At 34.7% G+C, this 24,666-nt stretch overlaps 1 protein-coding gene across 1 annotated transcript in view; it reads right to left on the reverse strand.

Moving 5' to 3' along the window:
* Nucleotides 1-24,666, reverse strand: part of KIFAP3 (kinesin associated protein 3) — a 152,450-nt gene that overhangs the window by 127,519 nt on the left and 265 nt on the right. Inside the window, exons 2-5 of the mRNA XM_024742440.1 lie at nt 9,676-9,807; nt 4,542-4,696; nt 1,474-1,529; nt 776-917 (exon numbers count right to left, since the gene is read on the reverse strand). Of these exons, the coding sequence (XP_024598208.1) occupies nt 776-917; nt 1,474-1,529; nt 4,542-4,696; nt 9,676-9,807 (485 nt within the window). The remainder of the gene's footprint in view (nt 1-775; nt 918-1,473; nt 1,530-4,541; nt 4,697-9,675; nt 9,808-24,666) is intronic.

The raw sequence follows: 24,666 nt of genomic DNA on the forward strand, positions 1-24,666 counted from the left end.
ATGTACAAATTTCCTAACTGGAATATTGGTAATATCCTATGACTCTCTGGAAAGATCTCTGGATATATTTTCCATGCTACAAAGTGTTGATATGATTTCCATCACATTCCTTCACATGTGATGGAAATCATAACAATATCTTCCATATTTTATTTTTGGCAAAAGTGTAATCAGAAAATCATAATAATTCTATAGTGGTATTCTACAGTGGTATTACTGAGAAAAAAGGTTTTAAGAGCATTATATCTCCATTTTCTTTTATTACCCAGCACTTCTAATGAAAAGAAAGCAAATACTTGGTATCAAAATCAATCTAAATGAAATTTAAAAGATTACTATTTTTGGCTGTGCTATTAAAAGAAAACTAATATTGGAACTGTCATTTAATAAAAGCATATACATACATGTGCAAATGTCAAAAGTCTGATATTGTATCCTAATTGAAAGAATAAAAAGTCTTCCAGAATAGAAGAAAAAATAAAAAGTCTTCCAGAATAGAAGAAAGAAAAGATTCAGTACCATTAATGCTTTACTTTTCTGGTTTAAATTATTAGTGAGTCCTCCAGAGAATATTTAAATGTTATGCCCACATGTTAAGAAATTTGAGTAAGAAGGAAAGTAATAAAGAGCTGGAAAATAAGTGCATTCCTAAGCTTGATATAATAATTTTGGCTTACCCCTCTATGATAATAAATTTAAAAATCATATTTCACAATAATAATTCTACTTTAAATATTTATAGATAAGTCTATAAATTCAAGTCTATAAATTCTACCATTCAATAGTAGTTCTTCCAAGTTATCAGGATTTCGAGCAAGCTGTAGGATCAAAGCAGAACCCCGAACCTTGTCAGGAATATCTTCATATAATAACTCAATGTACTCATCCATGTCATTAATGTTAGCAACTTCATCAATCTGAAACAAAGGAAGAGGAAGGAAGTACTCTAAAAGAATAATGCTCAACAGAGCCAATGTCAAAGGAATGGTATTCTGTGATCAATAAACTGCCCTTGATAGTAAGAGACAAGTTTTCAAAGGACTTAACAGTTGCCATCTTTTTGTAGAGGGGGAAATTAGACCTTTGGGTGATAGGACTCCTGAGTGAAAGTAGTCATAAACCATATGATAAAATGGGATGTATATAAACTCTAAAACTGGCCTATTTATATTGATAAAGTATCTTAAATGTAATTCAAAATAGTATCTACCATAATAAATTAAACATACTTTAAAACATAGAATAAGAATATTTAAAACATTTCACAACTTAGTTATCAAAATAAATTATGTCTAAAAGACACATCCAATAATTTTTGCCTTTATTAAATACTGATTTTCTACCTTTTTCAGGTAGTTTAAGTTCAACCATTTTTAAAAATTCCACATTTGTTTAATGTGATTGTATGAATTATTGATGGTAAAAAGCAATACCTTAGAATCAATTCTCTATTAGATAAAAATACAGTCTTACCTCCATTCCTTCAAAAGGAGGTGGATCTTTAGGCTTGCTTGATTTTTCTTTTTTTTCTGTAAAAAGATTTTTTTCTTATGAGAAGAGCAATGTTTTTAGGTTTCTGGGTAATTTTTATTTTCAGCAGCTGAGTTTAATTCTAGCTAAGTTGGGGATCTTCAAATGGATAATTTATGAGATAACCTTTTTTCCAATGTATAAAAAATGCTCATCTATAATGCATTTGTTCTAATAAGGATATCACGGAGAGTATAATAAAATCTATAAATAATAAGTTATGTCAGAGGTAGCAATTTAAACTTCCTCTTTGGCTAACATTTTAGGTATGTAAATAGCCAGACTTGCCAACAAGAAGCAAAATACTCCATTTTGAGTTTTCTTTCTTTTCCTAATTCACATTTAAGAATAGGAAAATCAATAAGGCAAAGAAAAACTCATGAGTTGAGTAATATAAAAACTAAAATAAAAATTAACAAAGGAAAAGAAATAACTTGGATAAAGTTAAAAAGCTAAAATACAGTTGCTGATTTTTTAAACAAAATTAGGATCATAAATTAAAAGGCAAATGTTTAATATTTGTGTTAATTTAATCCTCACTTGTTCCCAAATGAATTAAAGAGGTATTCAAAGGTGCTGAACACAACTTTGAGTCATTTTTTATGTTGAATTATTTGATTCATAGCAGAACTTCATTTTGTAAAAAAAAATTATCAAAAATGCTTCACTGCTCTGATCTGCGTCAAAAACCTAAGCAATGAATGTACATTAAAATAAGTTCAAGTAGTATCAAATTTTTGATTCTATAATTAGCAAATGTTTTACATATAATAGGAATTAGCCCTGATTGTTTTCAGAGGAAGGTAGCTGTTATGGACAAAGTTATGTCTTCTTTTTTTTTTTTTTAAGTGGTTATTTTTTTTTAATTGATTTATTTTTGCTGTGTTGCGTCTTTGTTTCTGTGTGAGGGCTTTCTCTAATTGTGGCAAGCGGGGGCCACTCTTCATCGCGGTGCGCGGGCCTCTGACTATCGCAGCCTCTCTTGTTGCAGAGCACAGGCTCCAGACGCGCAGGCTCAGTGGTTGTGGCTCACGGGCCCAGTTGCTCCGCGGCATGTGGGATCCTCCCAGACCAGGGCTCGAACCCGTGTCCCCTGCATTAGCAGACAGATTCTCAACCACTGCGCCACCAGGGAAGCCCAAAGTTATGTTTTCTTAACAGCTAGATTTTTCCTCAAACAGATAATTTACTATGACAGTGATTTTAATTAAGCAAAGAAAAAAAATACTTATGGTAAAGAATCACATAATCAAATAACTATTATTGTTTTATTTCAACCACTTTTAGGGCTAGGTTTCTGGCTTTGAAATAGTGAATATCAAGTAAAAAAGAAGGAAAATGGAATAGTTTTTAAAAATAAGTGTACAGGGCTTTGCTGGTGGTGCAGTGGTTGAGAGTCCGCCTGCCGATGCAGGGGACAAGGGTTTGTGCCCCGGTCTGGGAAGATCCCACATGCCGCAGAGTGGCTGGGCCTGTGAGCCATGGTCGCTGAGTCTGCGCGTCTGGAGCCTGTGCTCCGCAACAGGAGAGCCCACACCAGTGACTGGCCCGCGTACCGCAGAAAAATAAAAAATAAGTGTACATATACTATGGTATAGCATTTCATATATGCCTCCAAACATTAATATCCATATAGAGAAACATATTGATTTGAATTAATTTATCTACTTATGATAACATGAAAATTTCCTCATATTCCTCTAATTTCTGGGGAAGGAGGTAAGAAGACTGATTTACTCTGAAAACTCAGTGAAAGGGTTTTCATTTGTTTAAAGATATTTTATTACAAATGCCCTCGGAATTATATTAATTTAACATTAGGAAAGATCAGTTTTAACTATATTGTACAACCTACAATAAGTACACTCACATCTTAAAGGAGCATAGCATTTATTTTTCTCACTTACTTATTGAAGCTATCTCTCATCATTTAGTAACACTGTTAACAGGAATATTGTATCAAAAAATAGTTAATAAAAATTTTGATAATATTTTCCTTATAGCACTTATTATTAATAATTAATAGGGATACACTGAGTGCCAGCTATGTAGTTGGAAACAATCAAATTCAAAATGTTCATTTTTGCTTTTAAATAAATTCACAGCTATTCAATTCATTCAACACATATATATTGATCATATAAAGTGTGTTAGATACTATATACAGTGCCAATTAATAAAAGTATATATTAGGCACAAGGCATTTTATTTGCTGTGGATGGGAAGACTGGTTAATCTGAAAAAAGTCCAAATGAATTTTCTCTTTCATTTTTCTATTTAATACAATCAAAACTTAAGTATAAGTTATTTCAAGGGTACCATATTTTAGAATTCACCAATGATAAAAGAGAGATATATGTTAAACTTAATAAATACTATGAAATGGAATAACTAACCATTGAATAATCTGAGATGACTTTCCATTCAAATGTCTGTACTCTCATTTTGTTTTGGGTTTGGATTATTCGAAAATGTCTTCTATAAATAATCAACTGCTTAGCTCTAATATTTTAATGGCTTGGTTCTTTTATGAAGTAATTAAAGATAGAAGAATGGTAACAACAAAGACGTTTAGGAAAGAAAAGGTAATGTCTTCCTAACAAAGATTCACAAAACTTATGCATATGACATATATTTTAACATTTAAATAAGAAATCCAAATTATCAATTAAATGTCAATAAAAACTTTAGAAAATATAAATCTAGTTGCTGGCGTAGAGAAAACAGGTTTTCTGCTCCCAATCTTCTCCTTTTATTATTCTAGAATCAATATGGAATTTGCCTTTTTACTCTTTATTTCAGCACATGTGTACACACACAGTATGAAATAGATCATTTTGGAAGCATCTAACATAAAGCCTGGCATGTAGGAAACTAGTATGTTTCTTTATTATTTCACTCACTTACTTAGAGCACTGGCAAAAGAAAACTCACCATTCAAATATCAAAAGTACAAACTATAGTCAAACAACTCTGGTTTTACATTAAAAGTTAGGAATTCTTCTGCTTACCTTTTCCTGACACTGAATCACGGCGGTTCTGGAGATAGTACAACAGCTGTTCTACCTCATTTAGCTTTGAGGGATGAATGAGTTTACATTCTTCAACCACCTTTCGTGCCAGGGAAGTTATATCTGTGTTGGCATTGAGACTCTTAAGACGAATGCTGCAGGCATATCAGAATTTTCCAACTCAGGTATTATTAAAATAAGTGATAACTTAAACAATACTTCTTTTAAATAATTTACAAAACATTTAAGTGTACCTAACATAATCTCTTTTAGTAAAATATAATAAAGTATTAGATATAATTAGGCTTAGAAAAAAATGCAAAGCAATGATTTTCCTTGAGCTGGACAAATAAGATAACAAAAGGAATGGTAAAATCTACATCTGACTCTTCTAGGCAGGATAGCATATCCAGAGAGCTTGTTTTTAAAGTCTTTCTGATATCACATAAAGTTTTAAATTATTATTAGATGTGAAAATCCATACTGCCAAAAATGAATCATTTTCTTGACCATATTCACAGTCATTTTCTTTTCAGTTAGGGGCAAGACAATATTAATATATTCGGATTTGGTTGTTCTGATGGAAATTATATAGAAGACACAAGAAAAAAAAGTAGGATGCATTTTAAGATCTATATGAGTAATGCTGGGGAACAAATAAATATAGTTATACCTGCTAGTACATTAAAAAGAAAGACAAAACAGGTTCTCCCTCCTTTTTAATTTAATCCAGGAGATTCACTGGAAGGTCAATAAGAAAAGGTTGTTCAAAATCTGGAAACAACGACCAATTTACGTGGATTCATGGCACCAAAGAAAGCTATAAGGACATAAAATTAGGTTCAGGGTGAAGACTCAAACTGGTGGCAAAAGATTCTTGCAAAACAGATGCATTCATGCAAAGCTTAGATTCAAAAAGAGAAACATAAGAAAGTAGCCACTATGTTGAAATACTTCTTAGTGAAGATGGCCAATTTTTGGAGACACTCAAGGTATTAGAGGCAACAGGGACAGAGACCTCAGAAAAATGTCCTGCACTTAGCATCTGTGAAATCATTATTCAGATACAGATAATCTCTCCTGAAACAAGTCTAGTAAAGTGATTTGAATACTGTTCACAGCTTTATAGTCATCCTCGAATCTGGTCCTCTTGGGATCTATAAGCTACCTAATAGACTTTAATAAATTCCTTTTATGCTTGAATTTTCTAGAGTGGCTTCTAATGTCTGTAACAAGAACCCTAGCAATACTCTGTCCCTTTATTTTAATTTTTCTCTAATTTATTTGGCTGTTTAAGTTCCTACCTTTTAAATCTTTTAAACTGTTGAATATTTTTGTATAACTTTAGCTGCCCATCAGAAAGCAGAGATATAAAGGAAAGTCTATTCAGAGAAAAACTCTCAAAAGACATCTCCACGTTTAATTTTAAGAAGGAACTGGGAAATCTTGAGTTTCCATAAATCTGATTGAGAAGAAGCACAACAGAAATTCTATAAACATGTATTTTTGAAATTTTCCTACTCGTTTTTTTTGGAGCAGTTTTAGGTTTACAGAAAATCTGTGCTGAAAGTACAAAGTTACCATATATGTCCCCACTACCCTCCCCCAGTACAGTTTCTTCTATTATTATCATCTTGTGATAGTGTGGTAACTTTGTCACAATTGATGAATCACTATTGATATATTATTAACTAAAGTCTAAGTTTACATTGGGGTTCACTTTTTGTATTGTATAGTTCTGTGCACTTGGACAGATGCATAATTTCATGTATCCACCATTAAAGTAGCATACAAAATAGTTTTGCTACCCTAAGAATGCCCTGTGCACCACATATTCTCCCCTCCCACCCCCGAACTCCTGACAACGTCTAATCTATTTTTACTTTAGTTTTGCCTTTTCTAGATGGTCATACAGTTGGGATCATACAGTATATAGCTTTTCCAGTCTGGCTTCTTTCATTTAGCAATATTCATTTAGGTTCCTCTGTGTCTTTTCATAGCTTGATGGTTGATTTCTTTTTAGTGCTGAATAGTACTTGACTATATGGATGCAACACAGTTTGTTTACCCATTTGCCTACTGAAGGATATCTTGGTTACTTACAATTGTTGACAGTTATAAATAAAGCTGCTATAAACATTCATGTGTAGGTTTCTGTGTGGAAATACATTTTCAACTCATTTGGGTTAATATCTAGGAGCACAACTGTTGGATCATATGGTAAGTGTATGTTTAGCTTTGTAAGAAACTGCCAAAATGACTTCCAAAGTAGTTGTACCATTTTGTATTTCCACCAGCAATGAATGGGTTCCTGTTGCTCTACATCCTCACCAGCATCTGGTGCTATCAGTGTTTTAGACTTTACACATTTTAATAGGTGTGCAGTAGTATCTTGATTTAATAAAGCAGATTTTTTCTAGCTTTTTTTAGATTTATTTTCTACCAATATATATATTAGCAACCTGATTCATCATCTTCTTTCCATCCAAGTAACAGAAAGATTCTCTTCTGTTAGTGTGTACATCTCTCTCCTAAATCCTTCCCTTGTTAAAAGAGACAAAGAAAAAATATGTAGGACTAGAATTTTTAGAAAATGTCAGCTGTATGTTTACTGATTATTTCTAAAATAAAAAAATAGGCCCCCTTCATTAGGCAGCCCATGCCTATCAGCAATACCAAAAACTCATACCAAAAAATGCCCATATTCGGCTTCCCTGGTGGCACAGTGTTTGAGAATCTGACTGCTAATGCAGGGGACACAGGTTCAAGCCCTGGTCTGGGAGGATCCCACATGCCGCGGAGCAACTAGGCCCGTGAGCCACAACTGCTGAGCCTGTGCGTCTGGAGCCTGTGCTCCGCAACAAGAGAGGCCGCGACAGTGAGAGGCCCGCACACCATGATGAAGAGTGGCCCCCACCTGCCACAACTAGAGAAAGCCCTCGCACAGAAATGAAGACCCAACACAGCAAAAATAAATAAATAAAAATTTTAAATGCCCATATTATTTTTGGACCTTAACCATAGATTTCTCATAATGAAATGTTCAGAAAACGGGGACTCTGTTGAAGGTGAGCTTATACATTCCTTTATCCGATAAGGGAGAATGAAATACATGTCTTCTGGACCTGAGCCATAGCACTGACTACCACAATTTAATGACAGTTTCATTTCACACCTATCTCAATCTATATGAGTGTCCCCCTCAAAACCTTCACCCCCAGCTGCCACCATTGATAAATCCTCTTGAACTATAAACAAACCATATTCTCCTTTTGCTCCCACAATACGATTCCTCTGCAAACCTTGAGCAGCCAGGTTGAATACCACAAAGTTGGGTTACAGAGGTTTTTCCCATACTGATGTTTAAATCCACTTACACTAGCCAGTTGGTAGTAACTCTTTCCAGGTGGCTGACTCTAGTGAATGTACCCCTTGTCTAGAAAGCCTACAGATTTTCAAACAATAACAACATTCTCACTTAATTTTTTTCTTTTTTTGCGGTACGCGGGCCTCTCACTGTTGTGGCCTCTCCTGTTGCGGAGCACAGGCTCCGGACGCGCAGGCTCAGCGGCCATGGCTCACAGGCCCAGCCGCTCCGCGGCATGTGGGATCCTCCCGAACCGGGGCACAAACCCTCGTCCCCTGCATTGGCAGGCAGACTCTCAACCACTGCGCCACCAGGGAAGCCCTCACTTAATTTTAATTGAATAAGGCTACTGACTACACTATTAAAAACTAAAAACTAAATTTCTCTCATGAAATGTGGATGCATGAGGTTCTAAAGGCAAAGATCCCTAATCTGCTAGCTTTTCTTTGGAAGTCAAATTAATAAGATCTCAAGAGATGTTACTTTCTCAAAATGTACAAAATTTAGGCAGCAATAACACACAAATGGAAGAAAGTGTGAGAGAACACAAAAAACTGTGAGCATGTGAGTTAAAATCTACAGTGTAAGTATGTATGTGTGCATGTGTATATCTCTTCAATCTAGTGGATTATCCAAAGACTCATTTATTTTTAATGAATTACCTGTGTAATTTAGCCTTTTAACCCAAATAAGAAGAGAGACTACAGATCTTAATAAGACAGTAGGTAGCTTCTCTCTTCAGGTTTCTATACAATGAAGTTTCTTAATTGAAACACTATAAAAATTTGGGGCCAAATAATTTTTTCTTTGTAAATGCCTATCTTACGCATTGTAGGATGTTTCGCAGCACCCCAGTCTCTATCCACTAGATACCAAGAGCACCCTCCAGTTATGAGAACCAAAATGTCTCCAGGTACTGTCAAATGTCCCCTGGGGGGAAAATCCTAACCAGCTGAGAACTACTGCTATATATTTAAAATATAGTGCTGTTCAGTGTGCTAAATACTATCACATGCACTTCTAGCATCCTGAATATACTTAATACCACCAAAACACACTAACTTTTTAACTAGTTCCCAAATCAAAATTATCTATGGGGGGAAGAAAGTTGGGAAAGAATACTAGGTGATCTCAGACCCTCTCTACTTCCATAAAACTATGGAAGGAGCGCAAGATCATCGCCAGCGCAACTGAAGACTAATGAAGAAGGCCAGTTCCCAAGGGACTCCTGAAAGTACTATGAAAGCAGGAAGGACAGTGTGTAGAACATTGCGAGACCTAAGCTCAATTCATTTAGTCAGAAAATGCTTGTCCTATTTCTAATATCTTTCACAACGCTAGATTTTTAAGGGATGAATTCAAGGTACATGCCCGATTTGTGAATTCTGGATGTCATATCACTTTCTGTAATTCCAGGGAAGAAAGAACACAGGATCCCCTAAGATACAAATTTCCTAAATTAAGCTAAAAAGTCCTATATAAACATATCTTTTATAGTTGATTTCACAAGTTATATTCTATTATATGCATTTACTAAATGGGATAAATAAGAATAGGCATTTTTCATTAGGTTCCAATTATGCTCACATAAACATGATTTTCTCTGGAACATACTCTATATTTATAATTTAATATAGTCTCTGCTTCACTGAGATAATGTATGTCTGTAAGAACGCCATAATCATTTATCATCTATGCAAGTTTAAATAACATCAGATTTCTATAAAGTTTACTACTTTCAAATGTGCACAAATGAAGAAAACTTACATTTTTTGGCATTCCTTTCGTTCTCCCAACATGGGATCCCCCATTTCTCCAAGAATGGTAGCTTCCACTTCATATTGAACAATGAGTGCTTTTTCTGATGGATGTACATCAATATTTCCTCCTTTAACTTTCCTATTAATATAAAATAAAAACAGACATAGCTACATTAAAAGCTCACAAAACATGCAAGGTTTTTATCTAGTTCCTAGTTCCAAAAACATGTGCGCTGGATTAACATATGCATTTAAATCAGATTTACTCTTGACTTGGACCAAGAAATAACTCTTTTTCTCCAACTCTGTAAACTCTGTACTGTACATGTAATTCTTGGTCTTGCAGAAAGTACCTTTATGAATAGCTCTGAGAACAAATACATTTACCCAAAGAATCATGCATAATAGCCAGTGAATAAAACAAACAATTAAGATGGTTTTGGAGAGAATAACCTCAACCAAAAGTCAGCAATTCAAAACCAAAGGTAGCTACCCCAAAATTTATATTAAAAAAAAATAAACTGCCCAATAATTGGCCCATTAACTGTATCACAGAATGACATGAATTATCTAAACTGCAAAATAATATTGATTATATATTATCTTACATAATTATATAAATTGAATTAGTACCTAAATCATTCTTCAAATCACACACAAGTTGTGTAACAAAAAAGCATTTACAGGTTGTATTCTATAGTCACAGATCTCAAATTATAGTGCCATCAGTAGTTTCAATAGAAAGATTGTATATACTTTGTCCCCAGACCCGTACAGTTATAGAACAAATTTTTTTAATTGAAGTATAGTTGCCTTACAATATTATACTGGTTTCAAGTGTACAACATAGTGATTTTATATTTTTACTTTGGCTATAATCCATGTGCTGTACATTACATCCTTGTAACTTATTTTATACCTAGCTATTTGTACCTGCTAATCCCCTTCACCTATTTTGGCCCTTGCCCTACACCTCTCCCTTCTGAGGACCACTAGTTTGCTATCTGTATCTCAGAGTCTGTTTCTGTGATGTTATATTCGTTCATTTGTTTTATTTTTATATTTTACATATACGTGAAAACATACAGTATTTGTCTTTCTCTGCCTGACTTATTTCACTAAGCATAATATCTTCCAGGTCCATCCATGTTGCCACAATAATGAATTAATCACTACTTGTTATTGGCCACTTTAAGATCTGATAAAATGAGTTTTATTAAAGGAGATTAAGCAATGGAAACAAGCAAAATTTCCCACTGTAGTCCGAGCCAGCTAGCTGGCTAGTGAGGTCTTTTAGCCTAATGGGAAGGAACAGAAATATGACAACACCTTAAATTCCAATAAACAGAAACTCAAAGCTTTTCCTTCAGTTAGGAATAATTGGCTTATTATGCATATTTTCAATGTAATTTTTAAATTTTTTTTCACCAGAATTCTTTATTACAACAAGGGTAAGGCTCTTCAGTCTGTATTAGGACAATGATTAAGAGTCAAGTGTAGAGACAGAGGAGGAAATCAAATATACAGAAGCTAGAGTCTAGGTAGGTCAGCAACTAAACTGACAGTAAGACATACAGAACAAAGCCTATGAAGAATAAAAGCAAAAACCAGGCAGGCCAGTAAAAAACAGGGAGCTGGGTAATTAGATATATACACACATATTAAAGAGAATGGTACAGCTTCCAAAAGATAATATAAATGCATACAAGTTCAGACTAGCAGTCAAAAGCTAGAGAAACCACAGAAATGAAGAGAGTAAGTAAGAGAGCTGAAAAACAAATGTAATGTAGCATTAAAGAAACTAATTATAAAGAGAACTAGTTATTTGCTTCCTGATGAAATGGAAAGCAACCCCAGTACTGAACTTCTTATATAGGAGAGGGTAACTGTATCCAATTGAAGAGAATCATAAGGATGAAATGTAAGTGCAGATCCTAAGAGTAACCTTATACCAACACTTTCAAAGAGGGTCTTCCACATATTAACAACTGACGGAAAAGCATAATTGTTATCCTCTGGTCTGATATTTTGCCTTTCTCCAAAGAAATCAAATAGTTCAAAGAACCTCACTATTGCTTTTCAGCTTTCGTTTGCTTTTTTCTTTTCTGTATGTGTGTTTTAAAGAAGTTAATTAATTTTATAATATTTATTTTTTATTATGAATACAATTTATGCTTACTGTAAAAAAACAACACAGAAATTAGCAAAGAGAAAAAATAAACTGAAAAAGTTAGAAGAAACCAATTGTTACCATTTAGCACATACACATCCAGACATTTTTCTATCTATATGTAAATAATATATAATGAGAGAATGTCAGCTCTAGAATTTCTTTAAAGAGGCTTAAGGGTAGCAATCTGGTAGGGTTAAAACTACATTTGAATAGCAATTTACATAAGGTTGACACAAGTATTAAATGTTTATATCATTGCGGGGGCTGATAGAGATTATGGGATAGATAAACCTCTTCCCTGTTCCCCTTGGCACTGCCACTGAATATATAAAATACACATATTACAAACTAAGCTCATATTATATATACTGTGTGTAACATACTTTCCAAAATTACTATATAATGACTTTAAAAGAATACTTTGCCTTTAGAACTTCATATAGTCAAATACTAGATACTCCCATTTGTTGAACACCTTGATTCTTTTTTTTTTTAACATCTTTATTGGAGTATAATTGCTTTACAATGGTGTTAGTTTCTGCTGTATAACCAAGTTAATCAGTTATACATATACATATGTTCCCATATCTCTTCCCTCTTGTGTCTCCCTCCCTCCCACCCTCCCTAACCCACCCCTCTAGGTGGTCACAAACCACCGAGCTGATCTCCCTGTGCTATACGGCTAACCTTGATTCTTTATTTCTAACTTACATTGCATGAAATTTACAAGATTCCCTCACAAAACATTCAAAACCATTTGCAGGACAATTGGCTGAGTTACAATGTAATTTACAAAATTACATTTTGTAATTCAGTTACTCTATATTTATGAATGATATAAATATTTTTAAATTGACAAACATGGTTTCAAATTCTATTTTGGTTGGTAAAATATTCCAGCTTTTTGGACACAATTATGAATTATGTCTACATGCAACCTGTGACAAGTACACATCTGCTGCTGATAGCTGATTTAGTATGAAAAATTGCTTTTACCATAGCAATGTGCCTCATCAAAATTTATACTTGTATTATCACCACAAAATGAATAATTTTATCTTAAATGCTATACTTTTTTTTTACATCTTTATTGAAGTATAATTGCTTTACAATGGTGTGTTAGTTTCTGCTTTATAACAAAGTGAATCAGTTATACATATACATATAACCACTGCTTTGTGGTTATATGTATATGTGGTTATAAAGACACACTGTCTGTGTCTTTATTCCTGTCTTACCCCTAGGTTCTTCATGACATTTTTTTTCTTAAATTCCATATATATGTGTTAGCATACGGTATTTGTTTTTCTCTTTCTGACTTACTTCACTCTGTATGACAGACTCTAGGTCCATCCACCTCATTACAAATAGCTCAATTTCATTTCTTTTTATGGCTGAGTAATATTCCATTGTATATATGTGCCACATCTCCTTTATCCATTCATCCGATGATGGACACTTAGGTTGTTTCCATCTCCTGCCTATTGTAAATATACTTCTAAACTGAATTTAACATGGCATTCGTAATGATGTCAGATATTTAACAATTGCGACAATGAACTTCAAATGCTTTATTTGGAATCCATGAATCAGGTGAGAAATAATTTAGCCCATTATTAGAATTAACTGATTTACTATTTGTAGCATCTTATGACACTGATATTAAACTTATATCTTTTAACTGTCTGCAAATTTCTTGTATTAATCGAGCCTTCTTAATAACAGGTCTACTTCACCTTTTTTTTTTTTTTTAACCTGCACAAGAAAACTGGAACCAAAAATGTGCTAAATTGATTTAGAAAGTTTTGCTTTTTTACTCTCAATATGAAGTCATGCTTCACAGACTGATATAAGATATACCTTTCTTTATCTACATGTGATAATTGTCACCTTCAGGCAGAGTATTCTTAATTACTAACTTCTAAAGTACATCCTGATGTTTCTAGACTTCATGTGGTCGATGATATTATTATGATCCCTACAACAGATAACAGATGCTGACTAACACTGTGCTCCATATTCATCATCAATTTCCTAGAGAAACAAAATTTATCCCTTTATTTTTCATTAAACAGGTTTTTAAAAAAATTATTGCTGTCAAAAGGGTTTATTACAGGTTTGTGTTCAAGACTGTGATGTAGGAGGTTCCTGAACTTACCTCCTCCCATAGATGCACTGAGTCTATACCATCTATGAAACAATTTCCTCTGAATGCCCCCCCGCCCCCACCTTGGGACTTCCCTGGTGGTCCAGTGGTTAAGACTCCATGCTCCCAATGCAGGGGGCTCCCAATGCAGGGGGAGTCCACACGCCGCAACTAAAAAAAAGAAAAACAAAAAAACCCAAACTAGCTGAGCAATGCCCACAAATTGAGCAAACAAGAAAACCCACATTGAAGCAAATAAGAGAGACTGAGACATAATCTTGCCATAAACCCCACATCTGGTGTGGAGACCCACAACTGGGCAAAAACTCACACCTGAGCTGCTACTTGAGGAATGAAGGATTTGAACCCTACATCTGGAACCCAACTTTTAAGACCTACACCTGAGAGACAAGACCCCAAAACATCTAACTTCCATGAGACCCCAGTGGCTATATCAAAACAGTGAAACAGTTCTTAAAGGGCTTGCACATGCAAGCTCACCCACCCTAAAGCCTAGTGCAGAGGCAACTGACTAAAAAGCACCTAGACCTTCTGTTAAAAAGGATTATTTGTTTATCTTAAAGGGTCAGCCTGAGGGGCCAGCATCTAATTTGGCATATGAGTCTACTGAAATACACAGGATGGAGGCTGGCAGGTTCCATCTTTATGCTCTCCAGATCACCAGTATCTCCCAGAAAAGAGCTTGTACTGCTGTCTTCTGGTGTCCTGATTATTGCAGCTGCTGCCCAGGGGACACCTCTAGATCACCTGACTCAGGTGGCCCTCAGGGCTTACATTCCCAGGTCCCACAGGACCATAACAGAGAAAGGGAGTTCTTAACTGGCTACCACTCCCAGGGCACAGCAGAGAGGCAACAGACTGAGGCAACCAATCTTTCTATGAAAGAGATCTGTTAGCTTATCTTCATAGCTGTGGACTTAGCGGCAGGCTTCTAATTAAACACATCTAAAGGCTGACTGTCATCCTCTCCAGAGACCTGGGAGAGCACTCTCCCTCTGTCCCACTCCAGAGCACTAGTATATCCTGGAGGAGAGCTTGTACACTTATCTGGTGCCCCAGTTTTTGTGGCTGCCACCCAGGTGATCACCTGGTTCTGGTGGCCACTGGGGCTTGTATTCATCAGTTCAAAGAGACATTAGTGAAAGAAAAAAAACAGTTATTAACTGGTTATTACCCCAGGACTCAGCTCAGAGGGAGCACTAAAAATAAAGTAGGCTACTTGGACAATCACTAAGGTCTGAAAGACAACCAAGAGCTAGGCATGGTTGAATAAAAAGGTTCATCTCCTAAACAAGACCACTCCTTTCAGAATGGGAGGGGTGGCTGTTTTATCTAATGCATAGAAACCAACACAGAGTCAAGGAAAATGAAGAAACAGAGGAATGTGTTTCAAGAAAGAACAAGATGGAACCTCAGAAAAAGACCAAAATGAAACAGAGATAAATGATGTATACAATAAAGAGTTAAAAGTAATGATCGTAAAGATGCTTGCTAAGTTCAGGGGAAGAATGGATGAACAAAGTGAGAATTTCAACAGAGATAGAAAATATTAAAATACCAAATGGAAGTCACAGAGTTGAAGAACACAATAATTGAACTTAAAGATACAACAAAGGGCTTCAACATTAGACTCGATGAAGCAGAGGAAAGGATCAGTGAACTCAAAGACAGGGCAACAGAACACACCCAGAGAAGTAAAAAGAACAAAAAAGGGGTGAAGACAGCTTAAGGGATTTATAAGCTAACATCAAGCAGACCAACATTTGCAATAGAGGGGTCCTAGAAGGAGAAGAGAAAGGGGCAGAAAACTTATTTGAAGAAATAATGGCTGAAAGCTCCATTAACCTGAAGAAAGAAACAGACATCCAGATCCAGGAAGTCCAGAGAGTTCCAAAAACAGATGAATCCAAAGACAGCCACAATAAGACACATTATAATTAAAGTGTCAAAAATCAAAGACAAGGAGAGAATCTTAAAAAAACAGTAAGAGAAAAACAACTTGTTGCGTGCAAGGGGAACCCCCATAAGACTATCAGCAGATTTTCAGCAGAAATTTTGCAGGCCAGAAGTAGTAAAATATATTCAAAGTGCTGAGAGGAAAAAACTGCCAACCAGTTTTTTTTTTTGCGGTACGCGGGCCTCTCACTGTTGTGGCCTCTCTCGTTGTGGAGCACAGGCTCGGGATGCGCAGGCTCAGCAGCCACGGCTCATGGGCCCAGCCGCTCCACAGCATGTGGGATCTTCCCAGACCGGGGCACGAACCCATGTCCCCTGCATCAGCAGGTGGACTCTCAACCACTGTGCCACCAGTGAAACCCTGCCAACCAGTTTTTAGTCTACACAGCCAAGTTCTCCTAGTGAATTGAAGGAGAGATAGTTTTCCTGGAAGATTTATGAAAATATAAATCTCACTGGTAAAGGTAAATATGTTGTAAAACTCAGAATAATCTAAAATGTTGTAAAGGTGGTAGGCTGGTCACTTATAAAGCTAGCATGAAAGTTAAGAGATAAAGTAGTAAAAATAACTATAACTACAAACATTTGTTAAAGACACACAAGATTAAAAAAATGTAAATGGTGACATCAAAAACATAAAATGAGGGGAGAGTAAAAATGTAGGGCTTTAGAATGTGTTCAATCTTAGGGTGTTAACAACTTGAAACAGACTGTTATAAATGTTTTTATGTAAGCCTCATGGTAACCACAAAGCAAAAACCTATAGTAGATACACAAAAGATAAAGAAATCTAATGACACTAGAGAAAATCTACAAACCACAAATGAAGAGAGCAAGAATAGGAGGAACAGAGGAATTACAAAAGTCAGAAAACAATGAACAAAATGACAATAAGTATCTACCTATCAATCATTACTTTGAATGTAAATGGACTAAATTCTCCAATCAAAAGATACAGAGTGGATAAATGGTTTTAAAAAATGACCCATCTATATGCTGCCTACAAGAGACTCACTTCAAATGCAAGTACACACTCAGACTGAATGAAGGAATGGAAAAACGTATTCCATAAAAATGGAAATCAAAAGAAAGCTGGGGTAGCTATATTTATGTTGGGCAAAATAGACTTTAAGATAAAGACTGTAATAAGAGACAAAGAAGGTTATTATATGATAATACAGGGGTCAATCCAATAAGAAAATAAAACATTTGTAAATATTTATATGCCCAAAATAGGAGCACTTAAATATATAAAGAAAATATTAAAAGACCTAAAGGGAGAAATACACAGCAATACAATAGTAGGAAGAGACTTTAATACCTCACTTTCATCAATGAATAGATTACCTAGACAGAAATTTAATAAGGAAACATTGGCCTTAAATGACACATTAGACCAAATGAACTTAACAAACATAAACAGAACATTCCACCCAAAGGAACAGAATACACATTCGTCTCAAGTGCTCATAAAACAGTCTCAAGGATAGATCATATGTTAGGCCACAAAACAAGTTTTAATATTTTTAAGAAGACTGCAATCATATCAAGTATCTTTGCCAACCACAATAGTATGAGACTAAGAATTAATTACAAGAAGAAACTGGAAAATTCACAAAGTTTCAGCACATACTACTGAACAACCAATGTGTCAAAGAAGAAATCAATACCTTTAAACAAGTAAAGGTGGAAATACAACACACCAAAACTTAAAGGATACAGAAAAGCAGTTCTAAGAGGGAAGTTCATAGAGATAAATGCCTACATCAAGAAACAAAAAAATGATCTTAAATAAACAATCTAAGTTTACATCTTAAGCAATTGGAGAAAAAATAACAAACAAAGCCCAGAGTTAGTAAAAGGTAGGAAAAAACAAAGATTAGAAGGGAACTAAATGAAATAGATACTATAAAGACAACAGGAAAGATCAATGAAGGGGTGGTTCTCTGGAAAGGTAAAGAAAATTGACAAACCTTTAGCTAGGCTAACCAAGAAAAAAAGAGAGGACTCAAACACAAGCATACCTTGCAGATATTGCGGGTTCAGTTCCAGATCACTGCAATAAGGTGAGTATCATTATAAAGCAAGTCATGTGAATTTTTTGGTTTCCCAGTGCACATAAATGTTATGTTTACACTATACTGTGATATACTAAGTGTGCAAGAGCATTATGCTTAAAAATCAATGTACATACCTTATTTTTAAAAATATTTATTTCTAAAAAATGCTAAGCAGCTGGGCCTTCAGCAAGATATAATCTCTTGCAATAGTAACATCAGTGATAACTGATCACAAATCACCATAACAAATATAGTAATAATGAGAAAATTTGAAATATTGGGAGAATTACCAAATGTGACAGAGACAAGAAGTGAACAAATGCTGTTGGAACAATGGCACCAATAGACTTGCTTGGCTCAGGGGTGCCACAAACATTAACTTATAAAGAATGCAATATCTGCAAAGTGCAATAAAGCAAAAGGCAATAAAACAAGGTATGCCCATAAATAAAATCAGAAATAAAAGAGACATTACAATTGTTACCACAGAAATATAAAAGATCTCAAGAAACTACTATTAAAAATTATACTGCAACAAATTAGACAACATAGAAGAAATGGATAAATTCCTCTCAAGACTGAATCATGAAGAAACAGAAAATCACAACAGACTGATTCCTAATAAGGAGATTAAAACAGTAGTCAAAAACCTCCCCCAAAAAGCCCAGGACCAGATGGCTTGGGTGAATTCTATCAAACATTGGAAGAATTAACACCAATCCTTTTCAAACTCTTCTCAAAAACTGACGAGGAAAGGACACTCCCAAACTCATTTAATGAGGCCAGCATTACTGTGATATCAAAACCAGACAAAGACACCAAAAAAAACAAACCTGTTGAATACAGATGCAAAAATCCTCAACAAAATGCTACAAAACTGAATTCAACAATACTTTAAAACAACAATCATACACCATTATCAAGTGGAATTTATTCCAGAGATATGAGGATGGTTCAACAAACACAAATCAATCAATGTGATACACCACAAACAAAATGAAGGATAAAAGTCATATAATACCATGTCAATAAATGTGGGAAAAGCATTTGACAAAATTCAACATACATTTATTATAAAAACTCTCAACAAAGTAGGTATAGAGGGACGAAACTCAACACAATATAGACGGTATATGACAGGCCCACAGCTAACATTATACTTATGGGTGAAATATTGAAAGCTTTTCCTGAAAGATCAACAACAAGGCAAGGATGCCAAGTCTTGCTACTTCTATTCAACGCAGTATTGGAAGTGGTAGCCAAATTGGGCAAGAAAAAGAAATGAAAAGTATCCAAATCAAAAAGGAATAAATAAAGCCATCACTATTTGCACATGACATGATATTATATAAAGAAAATCCTAAAGACTCCACCAAAAAACTGTTAGAATAAACAAATTCAGTAAAGTTTTAGGATACAAAATCAATGTATATAAGTTAGTTGCATTTCCTTACACTAATATGAACTACCAGAAAGAGAAATTAAGAAAACAATCTCATTTACAAACGCATCAAAAAGAATAAAATACCTAAGAAATAAATTTAACCAAGGATATGAAAGACCTGTATATTGAAAACCATAATACAATAATGGAATAAACTGAAAAAGACTCAAATAAATGGAAAGATATTCCATGCTTATGAACTGGAAGAATTAAAATTGTTAAAATGTCCATACTATCCAAAGCAATCTAAAGATTCAATTCCTATCAAATTCTCAATGGCATTTTTCACAGAAATAGAACAAAAAATCCTAAAATTTGTACAGAACCACAAAAGAGCCTGAATAGCCAAAACAATCTTGGGAAAGAAGAACAAAGTTGGCAGCATCATGCATCCTGATTTTAATCTATATTACAAAGCTACGGTAATCAAAACAGTATGATACTGGCATAAAAACAGACACACAGATCAACAGAAAAAATAGAGACCCCAGAAATAAACCCACACATATATGGTCAATTAATTTATGACAGAGGAGCCAAGGGTATACACCTGGGAAAAGACAGTCCTTTCAATAAATAGTGTTGAGAAAACTAGATGGCCATATGCTAAAGAACAAAACTGTACCGCTATCTTATACCATACACACAAATCAACTCAAAATGGATTAAAGCCTTAAATGTAAGACCTGAAACCATAAAATTCCTAGAAGAAAACATAGGCAGTAAGCTCCTTGCCTTTAGTCTTGGTGATCATTTTTTGGATCTGACACCAAAAACTAAGGCAACAAAAGCAAAAATAAATGACTGGTACTACATCAAACCAAAAAGCTCCTACAGAGCAAAGAAAACCATCAACAAAATTAAAAGGCAACCTACCAAATGGGAGAAAATATTTGCAAATCATATATCTGATAAGGGATTAATATCCAAAAAATATATATAAGGAGCTCATACAACTCAATAGCAAAAAACCAATCTAAGCAAAAAATGGGCAGAGGATCTGAACAGACATTTTTCCAAAGAATATATATAGATGGGCAACAGGTACATTACATAAAAAGGTGTTCAACATCACTAATCATCAGAAATATAAAATCAAAATTGCAATATCACCTCACACCTGTTAGAATGGTTATTATCAGAAAGTCAAGAAATAACAAGTGCTGGAGAGGATGTGAAGAAAAGAGAAGCCTGTGAACTATTGGTAGGAATTTATATTGGTTCAGCCACTATGGAAAACAGTGTGGAGGTTTCTCAAAAAATTGAAAATTGAACTTCCATATGATCCAGCGATTCTGTTCTGGGTATTTATCCAAAAGAAATGAAAACACTAACTCCAAAAGATATATGTACCTCCATGTTCACTGCAGCATTATTTACAACAGCTAAGACATGGAAGCAACCTAAGTGTCAATCAATGGATGAATGGATAAAATATACGTATATCTGTGTATACACCCACCCCCTACCCCACACACACACACTGGAATATTATTCAGCCATAAAAAAGAAGAAAATTTTGTCATTTGCAACATGAATAGAGCTTAGGGCAATGTGCTAAGTAAAATAAGTCAGAGATAGAAAAACAAATGCCATATGATATCACTATTTATTTTTATCTAAAAATAAAGCAAAACAAACAAAACCTGAACTCACAAATACAGATAACAAATTGGTGGTTGCCAAAGGTGGGAAGTGGTTGAAGCGGATGAAGTAGGTGAAGCTGGTAAAAAGGTATAAACTTCCAGCTATAAAATAAATGAGTCCTGGGGCTGTTATGTACAGCATGGTGACTATGGTTAATAATACTATATTGTATATATGAAAAACTGCTAAGTGAGTAAATCTTAAAAGTCTCATCACAATAAAAAAGTTACTATATAGTGACGGATGTTAACTAGACTTACTGTGGTAATCATTTGGCAATATATACAAATACTGGATCATTATGTTGTACAACTGAAACTATTATAATGGTATATGTCAATTATATCTCAATTAAAGAAAAGATTTCAACTCAATGACCTAATTTTCCACCTTGAGGAACTAGAAAAAGAGCAAACTAAACAACAAGCTAGTAGAAGGGAGGAAATAATAAAGACAGAGATAAAAGAAATAGAGAATAGAAAAGCAATAGAGGAAATCAAAAAATTAAAAGTTGGTTCTTTGAAAAGTTCAACAAAATTGACAAACCTTTAGTTAAACTAAGAAAAAAAGAGAGAAGACTCAAATTACTAGAATTGGAAATTAAAGTGGGACATTATTACTATCATCTCTGACCTCATAGAAATAAAAAAAAATACTATGAACAACTGTAAGCCAACAAAGTAGATAACCTAGATCAAATGGACAAACTGCTAGAAATTCACAAACTACCAAAACTGACTCAAAAGAAATAGAAATTCTGAATTCCCCCAAAATAAGAGGTTGAATAAGTGATCAAAACTTCCCAACAAAGTCCAAAACCAGATAGTTTCACTGGTGAATTGTACCAAATTAACACCAATCCTTCTCAAACTCCTCCAAAAACTAGAAAAAGAGGGAACACTTCTTAATTCATTCTATGAGGCCACCATTACCCTGATACCAAAGAAAGACAAATACGCCATAAAAACAGAATATATTTTTGAATATAATTTATGAATATCCTTTATGAATACTGATGCAAAAATTCTTACCCTTCTGAAGCTTATAGACCAGCAGCAAAGACAAACAATAACAATAAAATAGTAAGAATGGTAAAAGACAAGGTATTAGCTATCATGGAAGCTAGCAGGTATATCTGACCTGGATGGCAGATTGTGGGGTGGGAAAGGGCAGCTCAGGAAATACCTTCTAGAAAAAGCGACATTTAAGCTAAAACAGGTAAAATGAAGAGTTAGTTGGATAAAGAACAAGACAAATACCAGGCAATGGGAAGGGAACTTGGAGTCTAACACTGAAACACATAGGGATCTAAAAGAAGTTATTTCTGTAAGCCTGAAGTATGGAATTGTTGGGGGCAGGAGGGGAGCAGAGAGAGATGAAGCTGAAAAGGTTGGTGCTGTAACTCTAAAAGCAATGGAAAGCCATCAGAGAGTTTTAAGAGGCAAAAAACAAAACCCACTAGATTAACTGTCTATTTATTTGTGTGCATATCTAACTGAGGATATGAACTGTGTCTATTTAATCATTTCCTCAGTGATCAGAACAATGCTAGGCATGGTCTAAGTATTTGGTAAGTATGTATTAAGCACTATTGAATCAGAACACTAATGGGTAGCAGAACAAAAAATGAAACCTCATTTTTGATTCTATAATCTATTACACATGTAAACATATAGAGACTAGAGATTCCTCAGTGATAGCTACAATGAAACCACTGAAATTAAATTAAAATTAGAATGAATCAATTAGATTGAAAACATACTGCCCTCTTGTTAAAAACAAAATAAAAGTAAAAATATTGCAAAAGGAATGAATATATGTAATTACTATCAAAGAATCAATCATTAAAATGGAATGTTCTGTCATATCATAAGCCATCGGGCCTATATGATTATATGTTGGATGCACATTTCTAAACTGAAAGCAGGCAATGCAAACTATTTATATTGTCAAAATTAGACAAAATTGAGAAGTGTATATTTCAGCCTTTCCAGATTCTGACCTTATTTTACTTCAAACATTATAGTGACTTGTCTGATTTTTTTGTTGAACTCCACATAATTTAGCTTTAAAAGTAAGCAATAGGTTGCGAATTACAAGTCACAGGATGCCTAAGGGACCACAGGATATCAGAATCCTAAGAAAAACTATTTTCTGGCACAACTACATTACATGAAAATAAGCTAATGATGTAATAGTGACTCTTTGCTCTAGAACAACCTTGATTTTGAAGTTGAAGGAGAAAGAATTTCTTGTTTTCTTCTTTCACCAAATTTTCAATCAAGATATTTTAAATGACCGATGTAAGTAAAATGCAGTGAGGAAATAAATGCTGACTATATACTTGTTATGATTACATATACTCTTTTTTGAAATTTTTACTGATAAGCTCTGGTTATGTAACAGTTTCAGATATATTTCTATAAAATGGGACAGGCAGGCAATATATGCTTCAGGCCTAAAAAGACAGTGAATACAGTTGGTTGCTTGATTGATTTTACAACAATTTCAATCCCTTTTAAGAGTCTATTTAAAGGTTAGATCTTTCTGTGATGATCAGGGCCCTGCCAAGCTGGGATAAATACGTTCAGTAAAAGTATACTATGAATTGAAATGATGCCACCACCTTACATGCATGTTTTATCTTTTAAAAACATTTTCATATTTGGTCCTCATACCTATCATAAAGTAATACTTGCCCCATTTTTAGATAAGGAAACTGAGTCCAAAAGAATACATGTGACTTTCTAGGGTATTTGCACAATCAGTAACAGGGACTTAGCTAAAAATGGAGACTCCTAATTAAAATATTTTTTTGTACTGGATCACTGCTAACTCTTGGTCCAGTGAGAGTTATTCTTTTTTGAGGGATGATCTTATCTTTGACCTGAGTCAAATAAATAATCCCAACAGATTACATTTTTCTTTAAGGAGTAATTGATACTACAAATATTTTTAAACTAAAGAAATGATGGCCTGTTTCATGTCAAGCTCCTGAACAAACCTCTTGATAATTACGAACTTCCTACAAAAATTATACTGTATACATGGCAGTGAAATGGATGAGGAAAGCAGAAATAAACTGGAAAGCAACATCTCAATCCAGTCTCCCATTAATTAAAAGCCACCACTTCTTTCCCCTTCATTTCAAAACCCCGTGGCAGTGAACCCCAAATTGGAGACATAGTACAGAGGCGCCAGAAGACTTCAGTTCCAGGCTCCCACAGGATTTATCTATTAAAGGAAAATGGAGAGTCGGAGTATAGGGGGGAAGATAGGAAGACGCAGTTTACTCCGCCCTTCGTTCCTCTAACCTGAACAATGTAATGTAGCAAGGAAACCATCTGCAATGCTGTCAGGGCCCCGCTGAGTCAGGTAAGAGGCTGGAGAAACCCGCACCCCCTAAGGGCCCCTTCCTCTTTTTAATTCACCTTTCCCCCCTCCCTTTCCGTGATTTCTCCCCTGTCTCCCACCCCTCTTGTAAGCTTTGTCCAGTGACATCTCACGGCCAACCCAAGAACCTTTTAAGAATAACCTCAGGGTCCGGGCAA

The sequence above is a fragment of the Neophocaena asiaeorientalis genome, unplaced genomic scaffold, assembly GCF_003031525.2.
Source record: "Neophocaena asiaeorientalis asiaeorientalis breed wild unplaced genomic scaffold, Neophocaena_asiaeorientalis_V1.1 scaffold99, whole genome shotgun sequence".
NCBI lineage: Eukaryota > Metazoa > Chordata > Mammalia > Artiodactyla > Phocoenidae > Neophocaena > Neophocaena asiaeorientalis.